General features: G+C 43.0%; 1 protein-coding gene across 2 annotated transcripts in view; it reads left to right on the top strand.

The window, feature by feature from the left end:
* PRDM2 (PR/SET domain 2) overlaps positions 1-14,815 on the top strand; it is a 56,489-nt gene extending 41,674 nt beyond the window's left edge. Inside the window, exons 8-9 of one of the 2 annotated variants that reach the window (XM_065738159.1) lie at positions 299-4,667; positions 14,686-14,815. In XM_065738159.1, the coding sequence (XP_065594231.1) occupies positions 299-4,667; positions 14,686-14,791 (4,475 nt within the window). In that variant the 3' untranslated portion in view covers positions 14,792-14,815. Of the gene's footprint in view, positions 1-298; positions 5,395-14,685 lie in introns of those variants that run through there. The other variant, XM_065738158.1, reaches the window with a different exon arrangement.
* Positions 14,816-15,257: the final 442 nt, after the last annotated feature.

Genomic DNA, 15,257 nt, shown 5'->3' with positions numbered 1-15,257 from the left:
TCTCAAGTCTGCTATTTTATTTTCTTTGGCCATGATCTTTGATCCTAAGATTCTCACCGTGTTAAGAATCAGCAGTCATTTACATTTTCCTAAAGTTTCAGAAAGGCAATTTCTGAATATGGTTTTGCTTGGTACTGAATCACATTGGTGAGAAAGAGAAGAGGTACTGTGGGAGTTGTAAAGTATTGGTTTATACTGTGTAAAAAGTGAAAGAAAGTTGTAGCATACTTCAGAGTGTTTGAAGACATCATTCAGAGTCTTTCAAAACATCTCATGCTTTTCCTACTTCGTATATCAGGTCATAAAGAAGAAGATGAAAAGCCTTCTGTTTCTGCTGTACTGTCCCTGGAACAAACAGCTGTGATTCAGGAGATGGTAAATCAAGATGTACTTCCAAAGCTGATGATTCCCAGTCCTGCCAGCGAACTGCAAATAGTGACCGAAGAGAAACAAGAAGAAGCAATAAACTGTGCATCAGATGATTTAGATGAGGATGAAGAAGAAGAGGATGAAGAAGAGGAAGAGGAGGAGATGGAAGATACCAACACGCCTAAAGAAAATGCTGAAATGCCTTTGATATGTGATGAGAAGTTGGACTCTATGGAAGAGCAAAAGAGTACGTCAGAGGAATCTCCAGAAAGCTCTCCTAAGAAACTTGTGGTGAAAATTCCAAAAGCAAGAGGTGAATCAAATGGTGATGTTCAGGAAACATTCATGTTTCCTTGTCAGCATTGCGAGAGGAAGTTTACAACAAAGCAAGGACTTGAACGCCACATGCACATTCATATATCTACTGTTAACCATGCTTTCAAATGTCGATACTGTGGGAAAGCCTTTGGTACTCAAATTAACAGACGAAGGCATGAACGGCGCCATGAAGCAGGGCCAAAAAGGAAACCATTCTTAACACTGACATCATCACAACACTTGGATAACGTTGCTGATAGCCAAGTAATTGTGAGTGATGGTCTTAAAGACGACTTGGATGTTTCCAGTCTCGTGCAAGACTCTGTCGTCTTGGATTCTGACAAAGCCTCCCAAGAGATGTCGAATTCTGCTTTTGCTGAGGAAAATAAGGAGCCCAAAGAACTGCATCCGTGCAAATACTGCAAAAAGGTTTTTGGAACTCACACCAACATGCGGAGACATCAGCGCAGGGTTCACGAGCGTCATCTTATTCCCAAAGGTGTCAGAAGAAAAGGATACTTTCACGAAGAGCCACCACTTCAAACTGAGCAGGCCCCACCAGTGCAGAGTGTATATATAGCTAGTACTGAAATAGAAGAGGAAGGTGAAATAGATGATGTCTATATCATGGATATTTCCAGCAATATCTCTGAAAACTTAAATTATTACATTGATGGTAAAATTCAGTCCAACAGCAGCACTAGTAATTGTGATGTGATTCAGATGGAGTCTAACTCTGCAGACTTGTATGGACTAAATTGTATCATCAGTCCGGTCACAGTAGAAATTTCCTCAAATATAAAGATTACACAAACACAGGTGAATGAACCTCCTAAGGAGCCCTCTGGCAGCGGGAGCAATGAATCCAAAAAGAGGAGAACTGCCAGCCCTCCTCTTGTACCAAAAATAAAAACTGAAATAGAACCAGAACCTGTCACTCCTACTAGTTCTTTAAATCTCCCTCTTAGCATTTCAACAGAGAGCTTACCTTTTCATAAAGACAAAAGCGTTTATTTGTCATCAAAATTAAAACAGCTTCTTCAGACGCAGGACAATAAGAAGATAACTCCCTCAAGTGAAATCTCTAAACTGGGACCTTCTGTTGCATCATCATCCATTTTGCCTCCAGTGTCCAGTAGATTTAAGAGAAGGACCAGCTCTCCTCCCAGTTCTCCACAACATAGTCCAGTACTTCGAGATTTTGTCAAATCGGGAGAGGGAAAAACTGCATGGAATGATAATCTTCGAAGTTCAAAAATGCCAAAGTTAGAAAGCCACAGCAACTCACCTGCTTGGAGCTTAACTGGAAGAGAGGAGAGAGAGACTGTGAGCCCTCTTTGCTTTGAAGATTTCAAAGCATCAAAAGATTGGACAGCAGCTCCAACTTTTGGCAATGTATGCAACCAGCAGCCCCTGGATTTGTCTAGTGGTGTGAAACAAAGGTCTGATATCAAAAATAAGAATCAGGTTCCTTGGGAATCTGTATTAGATTTAAGTGTGCATAAGAAGCCTTGCAGTGATGCTGAAATTCGGGAATACAAAGAAAATTCCATTCAGCCAACCTGTAGTGGTGTTAAAAAGAAGAAACCAACTACTTGCATGTTACAGAAGGTTCTGCTGAATGAGTATAACGGAGTGGATGCAGCCACAGACAGCACACCCAGTGTGAACAGAAGCCCGAGCCCAAGCAAATCCCCAGAGTCTCAGGCAGAGCCAGACACAGACCCCACTCTGTCTGCATCGTCTTCTGTTGACACTCAGCCCCTCAGTTCCTCTGTTTCCCTTGTGCCACACGCATCTGTTGTACCTTCCATGTGTCAGCTGCCTCCTTTGTTAACACCAACTAATCCTCCTTCCCCGCCACCCTGCCCGCCTGTGTTAACTGTTGCTACATCACCTCCTCCCCTTCTTCCAACGATGCCTTTGTCAATTCCAGATGTCTCTGCTAGTGCCACTAACACTTCGTCTTGTCCATCGCCACTTTCGAACACTACTACACAGTCTCCATTACCAGTTCTTTCACCTACAGTTTCTCCTTCTCCATCTCCTGTTCCTTCAGTTGAGCCACTCGTCTCTGCTGCTTCACCTGGTCCTCCTACTCTCTCTTCTTCTTCTTCTTCCTCTTCCTCATCCTCCTCCTTCTCTTCTTCCTCCTCCTCATCATCTCCATCTCCCCCTCCCCTTTCAGTAGTTTCTTCCGTTGTCTCCTCTGCTGATAACCTTGAGCATACTCTCCCAATAATAAAACAGGAGGAAACAGAAAATGAGCAGAAGGCAAGAGAAGATCCTCGTACTTCGAGTGAGTCGGGAATAGTGCAGGAAACGTTCAATAAAAGCTTTGTGTGCAATGTCTGTGAATCACCTTTTCTTTCTATTAAGGACCTAACTAAGCATTTATCCGTCCACGCTGAAGAATGGCCCTTCAAATGTGAATTCTGTGTACAGCTTTTTAGGGATAAAACAGGCTTGTCAGAACATCGCTTTCTGCTTCACGGAGTAGGAAATATCTTTGCTTGCTCAGTCTGTAAAAAGGAATTTGCTTTTTTGTGCAATTTGCAGCAGCATCAGCGAGATCTCCATCCAGACAAAGTGTGCACACATCATGAGTTCGAAAGTGGGACTTTGAGACCCCAGAATTTTACTGACCCCAGTAAGGCCAACGTAGAGCACATGCAGAGCCTGTCGGAAGACTCTTTAGAACTTTCTAAAGAGGAGGAAGAAGATGAAGATCTGAATGATTCCTCTGAAGAGCTTTATACTACTATAAAAATAATGGCTTCCGGGGTCAAATCTAAAGATCCAGATGTTCGTATGGGCCTCAATCAACACTACCCAAGCTTTAAACCGCCTCCGTTTCAGTATCACCATCGCAACCCTATGGGTATTGGCGTTACCGCAACGAACTTCACCACCCACAATATTCCCCAGACTTTTACTACGGCTATCCGCTGCACAAAGTGCGGGAAGAGCGTCGACAACATGCCTGAGTTACACAAACACATACTGGCCTGTGCCTCTGCCAGTGACAAAAAGCGATACACGCCCAAAAAAAATCCAGTACCGCTGAAACAGACAGTGCAGCCTAAGAACGGCATGGTTGTCATAACCGGTCCTGGAAAGAATGCCTTCAGACGAATGGGTCAGCCAAAAAGACTTAATTTCAACGTTGAGATTAGCAAAATGTCTTCGAATAAACTAAAAATAAGTGCATTGAAAAAGAAAAACCAGCTTGTCCAGAAAGCTATCTTGCAAAAAAAGAAATCTGCCCAGCAGAAGGCGGAATTGAGAAATAGTCTTTCTGAGTCAGACTCTCACATCTGCCCCTACTGTAATAGGGAGTTTACTTACATTGGAAGTTTGAACAAACATGCGTCGTATAGCTGTCCCAAAAAACCCATCTCCCCGTCCTCCAAAAAGAAATCGTCCAAAAAAAGTGCAAGTTCCTCACCTGCAAACAGCGAAAAAGGCAGCAGCCAGCGTAGGAGGACAGCAGACGCAGAAATCAAAATGCAAAGCATGCAGCCTCACTTGGGCAAGACAAGAGCACGAACCTCAGGACCTGCACAAATCCAGCTGCCCTCTGCATCCTTCAAATCAAAGCAGAACATGAAGTTTGTAGGATCCATTCGATCAAAAAAGCCAAATGCATCTTCGTCATTGAGGAACTCTAGTCCTGTGAGAGTGTCCAAAATGACTCACGTTGATGGGAAAAAAACTAAAGTGGTGGGTAAGAATGGTTCCTCTGGCATCTCAAGCAAAGCCACCCGGAAATTGCACGTCCGGATACAAAGGAGTAATAAGGCAGTTTTGCCAAGTAAGTCTGCTGTGGCAAGTAAGAAAAAGGCAGACAGATTCACTGTAAGATCTAGAGAGAGGATTGGAGGACCTATTACACGAAGCTTACAGCAGGCGGCAAATGCCGAGGCAGCAGAAAACAAAAAAGATGAGAGCAGTACAAAGCAAGAGTTAAAAGATTTCAGGTAAGCTTTTCATTTGAACTTCAGACAAAACAGGAACACGTTGCTTGCTGTTTTGCCAGTTTTCTTGGTCTTTTTTTCTTTTTGAATTTGTCATATTTAAATCAGAAGAAGATTGCATTTCCTAAGACATGGTTAGCAGCTCAGTCACGTATGATGTACATATTTGATGCGTTTTGTCACATTGTCATATATACATAATTTGTATAGAGAATGTCCTTAATTATAAATGGATTTGAAAATGATGGGAAAAGAAAAAAATGTCAGCACCTGAGTGCAAATAAACCTAAGTCATTAAACTTCGTGTTCCTGGTGACAATGGTCGTGTATTTGCTATCTAGCACATGGTGGCCCAGAATCGTTCTAGGTTTAGGTTACGCTGGTTTGTTAAGCAAAAAATCACGACTGCGTTTTTACCCTCCTATTAAAACAATTGGAAATGTTGTTTTTTAACAATAAAAAAATATTCTCTGCATATCGTATTAAAAATGAAAAAAAAGCATACTTCGACAACTGTATGTGCATCCTAATTGAGTCAGACCTCTAAATGCTTAATATAAGGGAAATGTGTAAGAAAAGTTACATGAATGTGTACATTTTTGTTGAAGGAATCATGCTCTTATGTTTCAGTTTGAAGAAAAGTTATAACTAAAGTTCTATTTCATTTTCAGACGAAGCATTTTAATCACAAGAAAGGGCAACACTTAAATAAAATAAAAGTCTTTCTCTACGTGCCTGAGTCCCGTTTAAAGTCTTCATGTAATCTTTACGTCAGTAGTGTGTTCTGCACACGTTTCTGTTAGCAGGCTTCTGCCCTGCTGTTCCTGTGGCAGGTGTCTGCTCTGCTGGGTGACTTTCACCAAACTCAGTGCTAACTGTTTGCTTTTCCTTTTGCTGATTACAGCCCCTGGCTGTGATTAACAGGAGGTTTGTGGCTCAAGGTAGTGTTTTTTGGTTTTTTTTTTTACCAAAGCGATTGATAGTGGAGAGGGGCCAGCCTCTTGCACAAGTGCCCACAAGCAGAACTGTCAGGAAGGGTCAAAAGCCAACTGTCTGCAGCTTGCATGTCTTATGGTGAAGACCTCTTGTGTGATAGTTTTGAGAAAATGCTTCCTGTAAAGCAAAGCTTTGACACAGCAGAATGATTTTGAAGAGCTGGAAGGGAAATGAAATAGTCCAAGTTAGGGCATGTTGAGGGAAGAGATCATACATATACTCCTGGAATTTGGAGAATATAATGGTCTTGAATATGCCTTTAAAGTATGAAAACTGTCAACCAGGCCTCTTCTCTGGGACATAATCATCTTCATGTCGCTGTATTCTCTGATCAGCTGCTCTCTTAGTGTTCTGTCTTTCACATGATGCCAGGGCAGATCAGTAGAACCCAAAGCTGGAATGACACACCTTTTCATCCAAGCTAATCATTTGGCCTTGAAGCAGGACAAGCGAGTGCTTGGAAATCTCTGCATATGGAAATCGTTTAGTAGCATTCGGGGTAAATACTGATGTACCAAGGAGCAAGGTTTCCTTCACTGTCTCAAGTACCATTAGTTTTCTTTGGCACCTTGCAGTCTTTCATGGTTTAATGAACAGCTTTCCTAGAACAATTGTTGATTTTGTTTCTGAATTATCCTTCATAAATCTAGATTGTCTCATCACCACCTCACCTTTGTTTCTATATATCGAATATGAAGAGGTGTTTGGGGTTTTTTTTTGCTTTTAAACACTGTTTAATGTCTGCATAAGCTTCAGTTCTAGTCTGTGTAGACTTTTTTTTCTCCCCCTAGGAAACCTCAATTCTTAGTACCATTCAAGACTGTCGTTTAATGCTCTAGTTGTCTCCAGATTAGTTTTTCACCTTTCAGTTTTTCTGTGTAAAACATACTCCATTTGCAAACGATTTGTCATTTATGTTCAGGTTGGTTTTTCTTTATTTGTTTTGGGATTTTTTTTGTTTGTTTGTTTCTTTTCTAGAAATATCCAGTAAAACAAAGCACATCAAAACGAAATCTCTTAATGACATGGTAAACCTGGTGCCCAGTTTAGGATAAGCACTACAGCAATGGATGTGAAGTCCACCAAGCTTGTGAAACCAGCTGAAGCTGACTCACCATCATAACATTGCCTGCAGGTTGCTTGCTAATACTCAGTGGTAGGTGCAGGGCTTCGTGCCTGACATGCACGCTGGGCTTCATGGTGAGTCAGGTAAGAGAAGGGTACTATTAAAAGCAAAATGGAACCGAAAACAAGAGCAAAAAACACACAGCAATACCCCAGACAAAACAAAAACCACACAAAAAGCATCGAAAGAAAGAGAGAGTGAACTAAACCTGATCTTCAGCCTTTTAGGAATGCTTAGGTCCTCGTTTTGTCCACACCTTCGTGGGTGACATAGAGACGGTTCAGCTCTAAGTTTGGTAAAGCAGAGATCCCCTGGCTTATTGGTAGTTCAGTAGGTTCAAGGACAACAGTTACTGCTGCACTCTTATTTTTGTCATTTAGTACATGTGTTAAAACCTTTCTTCTAAATGCATCAGTGCAGAGGGACCTGGCAGGACATGAATTTCCTCTTCTTCCCACCTCCTCTCCATTCTCTGCGTCTTTCAGATGGCCATCGTATAACGGGCAAAAAAAGCCTGAGTGAGTTCTCTGTGAGTTTTCCAAATTCTTATTTATACATGCAAATGAAACTTTATATAGCAGTGAAATACCGATACCAATTTCTAAATACTATATATATGATGAATACAGCATATCTTTTTATTGATAAAAAGGCTAGAGCAGGGCTGCATACCTGTATATTTTGAAAATGAAATATATAACTACTCTAAAAGGTCCTACACCTCTGTCTAATAACTTAAAACAACAGTTGGTCTATTGTTCTTACACAGCTTTTTATGGAAATGCCATTTCTCATGTTTATATAGCTTTCAAGATTAATGACTGAGTTGATGGGAAGCTAGTTTCATTATACAGCCACCCCTTCTATTTTTCGTTCTTGACTTAAAAAAGTAATCTACCTCTTAAAATTTGTAGTTTAATACTTGTTTGGTGAATTTGTGCCACTTTAACTTTCACTTTCACTATCATTCCCATTTTGTTACATTTCTGTTATGGGGACTTTATGTTGAAATAATGTACAAAGCATTTGTAGCAAGTATAAAAAAAAATAAAATATTTAAAATTATTTAAATTGTTTTGGACACTTCAATTGTATTATATGTGATTTACATTTTACATTAATTTTCATTCTGTTTTCATCTCGGGTTGTTATTCTTGGAGCATGTTCCTGTATTAAAATTTTGCTGTTAGTTATATTGGGGTTTTTTTTTCTCCCTTTTTTTTCCTTTTTTGGAGAGTGCTTTAAAGAGCATTCTAATGAAAACATTAAAAATTGCAATTTGACAACAAGTGGGTCCTCATTGCTTTTGAATGTTGTAGCCTTGGTGAAGACACTAAGTGCAGGTAAGCAACAGGAGGGATATTCCTCTCCAGCATGCAGGACATCCTCTAATTTGCAGATGTATTCAAGAGTTATCTGCGGTGCTGCAGGCACTTAATGACCAGCTAGATGGATCTACTAGGACACGTTTTATATAACTGAACAATAAAGTGAGTTTTTTGAAAACACTGTGGGAAAACTTGCTTCTTGTATGGAAACCAGATGTACCAGGAAAAATGGAGCAGTGTACATCTAGAAGGAATTAAGTGTGCTTGCATCCTTGGGCTTTCTCCACCCAGTTCCCAAAACGAATTTATGCAAATCTAATGCTTCTCAGTTAGTCCTTGATTTTCTTTCCTGTGGATAGTGTTAATTTAAAAGTTTAATTAAACACCACACGCACCATTTGAACTTTTTCTCTTCCTCTATGCTTCCTAGTTGTGAACTAGCGTAGCTGAGAGCCAGTTTTGGCTCTGAGGATTTTAGGAAGTTGCATTCCAACCCCAAGAGGAATTACAGCATGTGGCATCCTCCCGCAGTGGAGCCTGAAGGATTGTTATCTGTGTCAGCGTGGCAGCTGGGTGGGATAACATCACATTGCTAACCCATTTCTTTCCAGTAGTAAGCTCATATTTTATGTAGGAGTTTATTCTAATTAACACTTCCGTTTCATTAAGGATCTCTGAAACCACTTGAGTTTTCTTACGCCTAAGTTCATCCCCTGAAGACGTTATCCTCTCTGCAATGAGGTTTTTCCCTGAATTTTAATTGTTAGGGAAAAAATCTGATGCAGTGATGCAGAAATTGAACACTATTCATTGGGTGTTTTTGCAAGACCATCTACTCTGTGGTCATGTATGCCGTGCTTTAATAGCAGCAGTGATGGTTAAGAGATTCTAGCTAGAGGTGTAGCATGCAGTAGCAGTTATTAGGCTTTAGGACAGCCACAGTGAAGCTGTTTAGTGTGGGTTAGGCTTTACTGTATCTACCAGAAAAGGAAACACTGCGTTTTAAATACCCATCGGATTTGGTTATTTTATAAGGATTGGGAAGCATGAGAAGAAGTAAAAATTCCCCCCTAGTTTGGAAGTTACCGGAGGTGCTGCACTGAGTCATTATCACATCTGCTGCTGCTGGCAGCTGAAATACAGCTGCAGCCTCAGTATTCTGATCACCTCTTTGTGATGGCTGGCAGTGAACTGATGGTAAATAAACCTGCACGCTTCCCTCACTGCTTGATCCAGCAGCAATCCTATTGCCCTTGGCTTTTCTGTTTTTCTCCTGTGATCCCAAGTCCTCCTGCGTTGCCTCTGATGTGGTCTGCAAAATGTTCGTACGCAGCAGTTCTGAAGGGAAGTGCTGTGTGCTGCAGGTCTGTTCTCCAAAGGGAGCTCGTGAGTGGCCTTAGAAAGAGAACTGGGAAGAGCCTGCCTATTAATTGTGTGTGCCGAGCGTGACCTGCATGAGTCACGTGGCGGCCTACTGTGATTCATCATGAAAACGAAATAAGAGACAAGTTCTGAACGTGCTGTTGTGGATCTGAGCTTTGTGGTAAGTGACTTGTGAAGGAGAGGTGAGCTTTCACATCAAATCGTATGGAAGTTTAGTGGGAACCCTTCACCTGCACAGCCACAGTAATGCCGGTCTGTTTTTCAAGTGCATTGTTTCGTCTAAACGCTGCGAGCAGTTGTTCCAAGGTTGAATGAACTGAGCGCTTACTGCCGCTCGAAAGAGAGACCTTAGGACACTTGGGAGTGAAGGAGAAATAAAAACGCTCCGGAGAGTTTTTAAAAGGCGCTGTTCAGATCACAAATATGCTGAGAGTGGGAAGGGAACAGATGGTGTGAAACACGCAGTGTCTGGTGCAGGACTCTGGAAGGGATGGGAGGTGTTGGAGCCCCATGCCATCCTCTTGTCCTTCAAAACTTCCAAACCTTTTGGACTGGCTTGTGGCAGTAAAATAAAAGTAATTCTCTGCTATCTGCGCCCATTTCAGCAGGACCTGCCTCCATTCCTCCTGCAATTAACTCGGTGCTACTCAGCCAAGCTGTGTCCACGGTAACGTAAATGCAAGCATTCTTCCAAGGGAGTGATTTTGGCAAGATTGCAGCGGATGCAGTGCGTGCTGAGGGCATTCAGCCTGGCAGCAGGAGTGGAAATGGAGGAGCAGAGTCAGCGTGCTGTCCTTGCTGCAGGTTGGCTGTGAACAGGGAGCACGGCTGCTGCCCACGGCTGCTCAGGGACTTGTTTCGTAGGGACTGAAGCAAACCGAGGCAACACATTGATGTGCACATCACCCTGAGGAGCAGTTAGTCCTATTCCAGCTGTGATGTGATGACAGTGCAGTTAGCATTCCTTTAGGTAGCTGCTCTGCTAACTTGCAACGTGAAATGAGGCCGGAAGATAAGGGTATGAATCCTTCCACCATGGAGCTGCTTTGAAGAGGTGCACCCTCAAACATCACTGTCACTGGAGCTGAGCTGAGGTGTTACTCCCACTCATTACAGGAAATACTTTCACTCTTCACCATCAAATTGTTTTTGGTGACCTCTTTTTTTTTAACAAGATTACTGAGAGCTCATACTGCTTCCTGCAGTCTTTGAGCCCCACTTGGGGTAACCATTTCTGCATAAAGCTAACTAAAAATCAACTGCAGTCTTCCCAATGTGCAATGTCATGAATGTGAATGTGTGAATTCACGTTTATCAGATTATCAGATTCGATTACACCATGGTGTTGAGGATGTGCTTGAGTACTGCTCCTTTAAAGAAGCTGCTGTGCTTTGAAAGGGCAGGGAGATAAATTGCCAAAGTTCATTGAAATTTGTATTCCTGGATTTCTTTGCAATTGATATTTTCTTTGTGCTCCATTAGAAATACCACTGGAGTCTGCTTTTCCCAGAGCTCCACAGCTGTCCTCAGTACCAATCCCTTTCTCAGTAGCTGCTTTGGATTACCCTCTGAAAATCTGGGCTTTGATTGAAATATTGGTGCATTCATTTCAGACAGTCCCCGTGTAAATTCTCAGCGCAGCGTGAGATTTTTGTCAGTAGTTCTCAATTTGACATCCATCACTGGAGTTAACAGTGATTAGAAGAAATGATTTCAGTGGGATTAAGTCAACAGTGACAAAACTTTGGGGCACGTGTATCACACTTTGAGTTATTATGAGGGAGCAGCCCAACTTTAAATGCCTTCTTATCCTTTGAACCTCTGCAGCGAGAGACTGCTGCGGTACATCTCGAAAGCTGGGAATGCAAACATCTCTGCAACAGGTTTTTCCAGCTTAGATTCGTGAAAGGCCTGCCTGTAAGGTCGTGATATTCGTGTCCTGACCTTTAGATTGCAAGATAAAATCCTGACACCCAGCCCAGCTTTTTCACTGCCTTCAGAAATAAATGCATGTCGCTCCCAATTTCTCAGCAGTGCGTGTGCATTTCTACACGCTCAGATCCTTCTTGTTTTCTGCTCACCTGTTTTTTTTCTTGTACAGAGGCAAGACTTTTCACACCAATTGGTGGCTGATGTTTTTCCAAGTCCTTGTTTTGTGTTTCCCATTGAGGACAACACCAGTTGCGTTCGCAGCACAACGTTTTACATTTCACCAAGCCAGAAAGCCCAGGAATCTCATTTATCACCCCTTTGCTTGCCTTCTGGCCCCTAGAATCACATCAGATGTCAGTCTGTCAGCTTAAGTGGTTTTATACAATAACAGTAACCACTTTGGGCTGAGTGTGTCCCCGATATGTTAGTAGATTTGTCAGAGGCAGCGTGTGTGTGTGTGTGAGATTTTGTACCATCTGCACGTTATTTTAGGTTGGGAGAAATAGAGTGAAAGCCCTGCAAGAAACCCACACCTAACAGATGCAGATTCCCTGAGTGCTGGGCCCTCTCCTTGGCTCACACCCCGACCTTGCTCCTGCCATTGGTGTGAGCAGCAGCCCCATCACTCCAAGCCTTCAGTCCCACATGCAGCACGGCTTGTTTGGCTGTTTTTAGAGAAGGAAACGGAGCAGCTTGGAAGAATGTTCATTGCTCAAGCGTGGTAGAAGAGGTAATTTACATACCAAATGTATTTCAGGAATGTCTGAGGGAAGGGTGTGTGCCGGGGGCTGGCGGGTCTGCGAGCCTGGAAATTCACGTGTGCCATCTCAAGGGGAAGGTGTATGGCGAGCTGCTGGAGCTCAGGGTGTGCTGGGACACTGCTCTCAGCCATAGGGTTTGGGGGGGATGTGTGCAACCAGGGGTGGGCTCAGTGATCCCTTCCAACTCGGGGTACTCTGTGATTTTACCAAAAAACCTGTGCCTTGGTTCCTGCTGTAAGAATACTCACATTCTGGGTGACTGTGGCAAATAAAGCCCTTCTTGACTCATTTCTGCATCTCAGAAAGTGGGATTGTGGTACGAAGCGTAGCACGGAGCACTAAGATCTACGTGCAGGAGATTCTAAGTGCCAGGATTTAGGGTGTTGCTGCAGCAAAGCTCACTAAAATCAGAGGTTGGTTTTTCTGTCCAGCTCAAATGTGCTCACAGTTAAGTGACAGAGCTCTAAGCACTGCCTAAATGGGAAAAAAATGACTTGTGATTTGACTTTAACTTACGGTGTTGCTAGTACATTTTCCAGCGCTGCTTACGATGATTAAAGCATCCTATTTGACAAAGGAAACCCACTGCAGATGTGACCTTTCTGCTGGCTAACATTCAGTTTCTGTGCCCCCCACCAAGGGACACAGCAGGGCCAGGCATTGCAGGACTGTGCTGCTCTTCTGCATTGCTTGGCCCTGGCGCTATCCCCACCAAGCTGCTTACACCAAACAGTTTCTTTTCTTCTGCCCACCCCATGATGGTGAAAGCAGGTGCAGAGTGACAGTGCTAAAAGTAGCATAGCTCCATATCTCTTCCCCCCATGGATCTGTTGGTGTTGTGCCTCATGGTGTCAGTGCAGTGAATTGAGATCAGTGGGGAGGAAGCAGGGAGAGCTCCATTGCAACCTATATCCACAGCACCTAGGCAAACCTTCCCTCCTTCTCCCCCTGATCTTCTGCTTCCAAATAATAGCCCAACGATCTCCAGCTTCAAAGGGAGATGGAGTTATTGGTCTTAAGGGGAAAAAAAGTGAGCACATCTGAAAATGCAGGCCTGGTTATCTCACATATTTTGAGTTTGAAACCTTTTCTCTGTGTTCTTTTGTTTGTTTGTTTCCCACGGGATGTAGACATTTGCTCATCGCATGCAATAACACATGTGATGGGTTATAGACATTATAGACGTTGACATTAAGCATTGCTTAAAGGGAAACACTCTGAATAGGAGAAAAGTTTCTTCTACTTATAGTAAAGAACTGAAACCAAACCAACTGAGCTTATTTTGGACTTCTGCTGTTCCCCTTGGTAACAGCCTTTATATGGGACAACGAAGTCTGGCTTCTATTGACTTCCTCACCACCACTCTCTGATTCTTACACACCAGACAATGGCTTCAGCATTACATTCTCAGAGGCCGAAGAGTCTGATTTGCACCGAACAATAACAGAACTTTGGCAGACAATTTTACCCACAACTTTGAATTTAGAAATGATTGAGTCGCTCCCTCTTCAAAATTTCTGTGGTTTTGGGTTGGTTTTTGTTCTTGTAATGGAAAATTTTGCACTTGGTGAGTACCACCATGCAGTGCTACACCGTCTGCATGTAAGGATAGCAAAAGCTGAAATGCCCTTGAAAGGGTGCGAGCTGAACTCTAAAAATACCCCAGAGAAAAACCCAACTTTCTGATTTTCTTGGATGTGTTGTCATATGTGGTCGAATCGTACTGTGACATGTGGTCCTTTGGAAGAAGGTAAGCATTGATGTGGGTTTGGATGAATTTGCATACCCAAGGTAAGTGTGCACCGGTGTGAGTTCACTTAAGTCCCTTGTTTCCCTGTGCTCTGCCTCATGCTTTCAGGCTTTGTCTTGCACTCACGACTCATAGAGATGTAACACAACCCAGGAAAGTCCCCGAGTTTTGCTTCTGCTTTACAAGAAGGTTAGAGCTCTCAGTTAGCCTAGAACTTGAAACGAAATAATGTATAATTACAGTAAGGGCACTGTAGCAGTGCTGCTGCAGTGACCTATACGCATAATTCATCACCAAGTGCTGCACTGGCACTGCAGGCTTTGCCCTTGGGAACTAATGAGCAAGTATTGTGCTTAGGCAAGGTGAAATTCCCTTTCTATTTAAAAAGCTGATGTGGAGCACGGTGAGAAAATACACCCTGATTCCTTGTCCTCTGTATGGCTGGGTCTGTTGGTCCCAACTGAGGGTTCCCTACCAGGGGCGTGATGGGCAGGCTGGGTGCTGCTCACATTGAGCCTTTCTTCTGCTTCCATTAACCAATGGGTAAGTTCAGAACAAGGCAAAAAGCCTTCTTGCCTTCAGAAGCAATCCCCAGCACTCGGGGGATGAGTAGTGTTGGGTTTTTTTTCTTGCAAAACGGCTTTGGGGCCTTAGACCATATCTCTGCTGGTTGGTTTTTAATACAGTTCTTAATTTTTGTGTTCCCTAATGCATGTGTGTGAGTTTTTCCTGCCTCTTTGTACAGTTACAGACTCCGCATGGCCTCTAGATGTCCCTCCTCTTCTCCTAACACCAGCACCAGGCAATGCAAGAAATCCAGCTGCACTGCATCCCCCTTCTTCAAGGAATAGACCTCTGCAAGTCCGACTGGAGCAGGTACAGCATGCAGTGATGCACGGAGCTCACCTGTCTTGTGTTTCTTTGGGCAGGGATTGCTAAGCACTTTACAAACCCAGAGCACCACTGCTCTCATTGCAACTGGTCACTTAAAAAAGCAGGAGAAAAAAGTGCCCTATGTCAGAACCAGGACCTCCTGTAAGGATGAGGGCTCTGTCTCTGTTTGGAAAGAGTGCTGCTTGTATCTGAGAGCAGTAGTGTGTAAAGTGCTTTGGGATCTTTTAAGTTGGATGGGTGAATGCAGAGCAGATTTATACAAATACCAAAACCACCCCTGGCTGACTGCTCTGTAGCTGGAGGCTCAAAGTCCTGGTTTACAAAGTAATTTGCAGAGCTGTGTTCACACGTAGAAGCATCAGTTGGTGTTGTGGCTTGGACAAATTAATGAGGTGATCCAGTGTGGTGGATGATGCTGAGTTA

Source organism: Cyrtonyx montezumae, unplaced genomic scaffold (assembly GCF_038088225.1).
Source record: "Cyrtonyx montezumae isolate F1298 unplaced genomic scaffold, pur_monq_1.0 scaffold_21, whole genome shotgun sequence".
Classification (NCBI taxonomy): Eukaryota; Metazoa; Chordata; class Aves; order Galliformes; family Odontophoridae; genus Cyrtonyx; species Cyrtonyx montezumae.
The sequence above is the reverse complement of the archived record's forward strand: the minus strand, read 5'-3'. Positions and strand labels throughout refer to the sequence as shown.